We start from the raw sequence: 6,224 nt of genomic DNA on the forward strand, positions 1-6,224 counted from the left end.
TCTCTGAATAAAGGAGATAATGAGTTCAATTGGCATTTTCCCATCTCTTAAGAACTGGAAACATGTTCAAATGAAAATTATTTTCTAAAACTTTCTTTGCTAAGGGACAGTTTGGCTTAGCAATTAGATTTTGATTTTGTGTTTTTTTTCTTATAAAAAAAAAAGGATTCCAAAACAATCATCTTGGAAAGAAATTGAGCGACACGAATATTCGGCTGAAATGTGTTGTTGATGGTAAAATAGTTTTTTTTTTTATATAGAGGATTTGCAATAGCAGTATTGATAAATTGTGTTTTCTCTCCATAATTGTATAAAAACATTACATTGTAGCTTATTTTAAAATGGAGAAAACACAAATTTAGGGTTAGCATCATTAGCTATTTTTTATACCAAACAGTTCTAAAAATTGTGACTGAAAAAATGAAGACATAATATCACAATATCAATCCCCCACTCAGTTTAAGAAACAAAAGCATTTAATTGGCTGGGAAAAAAAACTACCAACAATAGTCATATAGTTACTGTTACTAGATTATTCTCCCGCACTATGCTGATTGTCAGATCAAATTTTTTTTTAATATGCAAAAGAAATATTCAGGTATTGGTAACATTTTTTTAATAAAAGATATTAAATCATGTGGATATCAACCCGATATGGCCTGAACGACTTGATAAATCCAAAGGCAATCCGGACAATCAGTAAAAACATAGTTTGATTCACAAGAAGTCAAAACAGCATCTTTCTTACTAAGTTTTTTTTTATTTAACTTTGGTTTTTTTTTCTTGGTGCTTCTTTTGGAAGTGTAATTCTTTTTCTTGATTTTTTATGAATTTTGTTTATTTTTAATTTTATCATTTTGCATAAAATAATTTGCCCTTAAGCTTTGTTATTTTTTTCACTTTTCTTTCTGTTTGGTTATTCCGATAGTGGGTTGGTAAAGTTAACCCAGGTTAGCTCGAGTTTTTTTTTTGTTTTTTTGTTGAACTTTTATTTTTTTGCTAGGTCCATCTTTTGAAATTCTTTTCTATCCCGATCTCATATTACGGGTTGTGGATTCGTCAAATTAGCCCAAGTTGACTCAGGTTTTCTTATTCAGCATTATAATTTTTGAATTTCTTTTTTGTTTTCATCTTTGACATTAAGTTATTTGGTTATGAACTTTACAACATCTTTTCGTTTTTTTTTTAGGATTGTTTCAATCTCATATCACGGGTCGTGTTTTAGTAAATTTAATCCGATTTGTCTTGGATTATCATTGTCTAAATATTATTTTTTACATTGAAAAAATTTAAAATGATTGGCGGCGTAACGTGAGTCACCTATCGAGTAATTACAATGATGAACAATAAAATATGATGTTGGCTATAGTGAATTGTGATGATGGTATACGTATTATGATTACAATTATTATGGTTATAATATTGATAGTTGTGGTGGTTGAGTTGATTTAATAATAATAATAATAACAACAACAGAAATTGTGACAGATTTATTCTCAATTTAATAGAAATATTTTCTCCACTCAATGTTTTACTTGGATGTCTATAGGGTGTATAACTTGGTTTTGGAGTTTGCATCCACTGATCATTCGAAAGTTTTAAGAACCTTCTAGTGATGATTTTAAAAACCTTCTAGTAAATAAAAATGAATTAAAGATTAAAAGTTACACAACACATCACTTAGGTGCATGTCACGGTTATTGACTAGTTTTTTTTACCTGTACTATGCTGTGTATTAGATTATTTTTTTTAACTTTATAAAAAAAATATAGAAATACTATGGAGATAAAAGTTCAATGTACAACAAATAAAGAATTTTTAAAATATTGAGATTGTGATATACTAGATGATAAGTTTTTTTAAAAAAAAAATATTGAGACGTTAACATATTGGATCGACTAGAGTCAACTATGTTTAACCTGCGAAACTCTTGGTCTAGGACATGAGCATGTGATAACACTATGGAATCCAAATCAAAATAGATTAGGAACTTCAATTTAAATTAATCATATATTGAAGGCCTGAAATGAAGAAAACATTCAATAAAAAAAACATAAAAAAATAACTCAAGTGAACCCAGAACAATGTCTCATTTTATGACATTCAAACCAATTTTTTTAAAGAAGAAAGAAAAGTTCAAGACTCGAGTAATTTATTTGACTGGATCCATTAAGTCGAGTTAATTTAATAATATAGTTAAAAAAATAACAATGAATAATAAATAAAAAGACCCGAGATAACCCATGTTTATTGGATTTTTTATGTTCTTCAGTTGAGATGGTTTGATGATTTGTGTGGGATTGTTGATTTATTTTTCTGGGTTGTGATTGCTTTGTGGACATTAAATGTTGGTGTATGAGTTATTTTGGGGTTGGTGTTAGTTTATTTGAATTAACATGAAATTTGAATGAATTGGTGAACTAACAAGATTCATGTGGATTTTTGTTTTACTTGGTATTGAGTTGATGCACGATAATTTGTCTTGAGATAATATCCCGATTAAAATAGTTTGATTAAAGATAGCCTTAGTCTAAGTTAGATAAATTTTCAATTTTTTTTGGAAGATCATCTTGCCATTAATTTCGAGTTCCCCATATTTTTTACCCTTCTATATTGAATATTTGGAATTGTGACCTACACGTGAGACGCTTTTTTAGTATTAAGTAAATCAGTTTCCTTAAAAAAAATAACAAAAAATCTTTCTTTCAAAAATAAAATTTTATTTTAAATTGCATATGACCAAGTTTCTCATAAATAAATAAAAAATCATATTTAAAATACATGGCATGATTTAACATTTTTAAATACCAAAAAACTAAAAAAAATAGTTTTGTTTTTATCTTTACATGCACTTCTCAATTTAATAATCAGTTTATGAAATTTATAAGAACTTGATCTATATTTCAAAAATACCAACAAAATATTTTGTTTGTTCTAATATCAAGGATTGTAAACTTATACGAAGACGTATTTCTAATATCAAAGATGTAAAAAATATGTTTTGAATTTAGAATGACTAGTTTTGACGTATAAAGTTAGATCTACTCTACTAGGATGGATCAACTTTAACCGTTAGACAAACTAATAATTAGAAAACATAACAATACCTTAATTTATATTAAACAAACAAACAATTCAGCTTAACTTAGATATGGTGTACTATGGATGATACATCCTTATACACAACCAGTCTCTTTATCTAGACTCTAAAACCAGTTAGAGTTTCTAGAGACCAAGATACTAAATGGCGACTCCAATCTTTTTTTTATATATATATATATATAAAATAATTTTTTTTTTTTCATCTATTACTACAATAATCCTAATTTGAAAAAAAAAATCATTGGGACACCCCATAAGGGCCACAATGATTATTTAACTTATGTGAAAATGTCTGTGTGAGACAATAGATGTCAGAGTAAAATAGTTCTGAAAATAGAGGACCCAAAATGCACTTTGCCCATTTTATTTATCTCCTTAAAATCAAAAGGAGGATACGGGACGAGCAAGAGGCTCAGTCTTGACCGTACACGTGTCATATAATATTCAATAAAAAATTAAAAAATCCAAGTGTCGAATTTGGTATATATTTTGGATCTACCACAGCAAGATTAGCATCTTTGCACTCGATTCTCGGCATCTATTGTCAGATTCGACTCTCTAGTCTTGATTATAAATCCAACAGTCCACATTTACTCACAACTTAACATAAATAATCATTCACCCTCCTCGTATCATTCACCACCCTCACAACCTCAAAAACCACAGAGGAAAATTTTCGTTTTCTTTTTAGCTTCTGGGTTTTCATTTTCTTCAATCATGGATGTTTTAGATTCTCCAATTGATGCTTTGGTTTTTGATTATGTGAATCTTGGGATTCTTACTATCATTAACAATTTATGGACGTGGGTTGCCGTTATAACAGCTGCCGTTAGCTTTTGGAGGATCAGGGCCGCCGGAGCCGTCAAAACGCTGGCGGAACCATCACCTTCACCGGATTACATTGAACGCAAAATCACTGAGTCATCTCATCCCGAAACATCATCATCATCATCATCATCATCATCATCATCATCATCAACAACAACAACAACGCCTAAGTCAGTTACAGAACCAGCAGCTCCCGGTTCAGTGAGTTCAAGTCCGTCAGTGTTTGAAGACAATGGAGCGAAAAAAGGGAAGTTTGTGGTGTATTATTATCAAGATGATGACAGACAAAATGAAGGTAACATTGACGGCGGCGGCGAGGAGGAGTTAACGGTTCTTGGAGAGTGGGATAGGTGTGGGGAAGAGATAACATTGTGGGAGAGAATGTTGAGGGTGAGAATGGGGGAATATGGATGGTACAGATGTCAGGATTTGACGGTCATTAACGGCAATGTTGTTAGGTTATGGGATGGGGTTAGAAGGGAAAAGAACAGCTCGCTTGGTAGGTGGTCAGAGAATATTTAGATGTTTGCTTAAGTTGTTTTAATAAATGTAAATACATCAATTGGTGGTTGGAACAACAATTGAATCCTGCTAGGTTTTGGTTTCCATTATTAATTAGTAGTCCTCTTCTTTTTTATAGATAATTATGAAATTTCCTTAATCATTAATTGCTAGTACTAAACTATACTATACTATACTGCGGTTTCATCTAAAACGAAAAAAATTGATAAGGAGACGCAAGTGTTAAAAAAAAAAAAAGCAAAAACAATCTGAGCTTGATATGTTCCATTAATTTGAGTAATACAAATAAAATAATACAACTATAATAAATAAAAAAAATTAAACAAATTAACAATGTAAGAAAAAGTACAAAAAAAAATTAAGATTAATATGTCAAATCTACAGTTTAATTGTGATAAGAGGTTATTCTGAATAAAGCTCAATTTGTGATATAGGGTTACTCTGAATAAAGCTCAATTATAACATAATGTTAAGGGCAAAACTATAAAAAGTTAATTAAAAAAGTAGTGAAAAAATATCTATATTAATTCAATATTAAATAATGAAATAAAAAAAATTAAAAATAACCTTAAAAAAAATCAAAGTCGACTCGTGTTAACCTTCTAAACTTGTGATCCTGTTCATAAATCCGAGACCAACCTTATAGGAAGCATATCCTAAAAAATAACAAAACAAAATTATAAATCAATAAAATACCAAGAGATGAAATTGAAATAAAAAATGCAGCAAAAAACTTTAAAACAAAAAAAAATGACAATTAAAAGAATGAGAGCTAGATTTGACATAAAAATAATTTAAAATCAAATGATGAGGGGTGAAAATAAAATAAAATTTAATTAGGAAAGGGATAAAGAAAAATAAAAATAAAAATAAAAATTAAATTTAATATAAAAATAAAAATAAACCAAATTATGAGAGTTACAGTGAGAAAAAAAAAGAATTAAAAAAAAAATAATAATAATAAAAAAAAGGACCTGGATACCAAAAACACATAAAATAACAGATCTCTCTTTAGGAAGGAAAAGAGAGAAAAAATAAAAAGAAAAAAAAACACTTGAACCCAACCAGTGTTGCCGCGCGGCACTGTTGAAAAGTAGAGGGTCGAGCAGCCAAAAGACAAATCGGTATGAGATATCAACCAGGGGAACGTCCGTAGTGGTGCCGTTGAGGAAAAGGTGCCAAAATTACGAAGGCCAATACTGCAGAGGTTGTGTTTATACGTGCCGAGAGCATTCTGTGACATTAATTTTCCTTGAGGGATGCTTTGAGGGACAGTAGACTAGCATCTCTGCTCTCTTTTCCTTATATTTTCCTCTCTCGTCAGCAAATTAATTATCAGATCCAAGTTTATTACGAAGAAAAAGGTAAGCAAATAAATCCATAAGAAAAGACTATACAAGGGAAAAACGTACGTGAGATATTACATTACAAAAAACAAAGATTTGGTTCGCAACGCAACGTTTTCACAACGAAAAAAACTCTATTACTTGAACTACACATGCATGCATGCATTGAAAATTAATGGATAGAATATAGATATCTAATTCCATGGTTTGCTTCTCATTAGTTATTGATTTGCACGGGCCACCGAGCATATTTATTTTTGTGATTTAAAATTGTTTTTGAAAAAAATTAATTTTTTTTAATTTTAAATTAATATTTCTTGATGTTTTCAGATCGTTTTCATGTATTGATGTTAAAAATAATTTTTAAAAATAAAAAAAAATTATTTTAATACGTTTTGAAATATAAAACACTCTTACGTTATATCC

General features: G+C 29.4%; 1 protein-coding gene across 1 annotated transcript; it reads left to right on the forward strand.

Annotated features, from left to right (window-relative positions):
* The first annotated feature begins 3,625 nt into the window (after nucleotides 1–3,625).
* LOC18100293 (uncharacterized) lies at nucleotides 3,626–4,582 on the forward strand. The gene has a single exon (XM_024603490.2). It carries the CDS (start codon nucleotides 3,820–3,822, stop codon nucleotides 4,450–4,452), a length of 633 nt encoding a protein of 210 aa, XP_024459258.2. The 5' UTR covers nucleotides 3,626–3,819; the 3' UTR covers nucleotides 4,453–4,582.
* The last annotated feature ends 1,642 nt before the right edge of the window (nucleotides 4,583–6,224 follow it).

The sequence above is a fragment of the Populus trichocarpa genome, chromosome 6, assembly GCF_000002775.5.
Source record: "Populus trichocarpa isolate Nisqually-1 chromosome 6, P.trichocarpa_v4.1, whole genome shotgun sequence".
Taxonomy (NCBI): Eukaryota; Viridiplantae; Streptophyta; class Magnoliopsida; order Malpighiales; family Salicaceae; genus Populus; species Populus trichocarpa.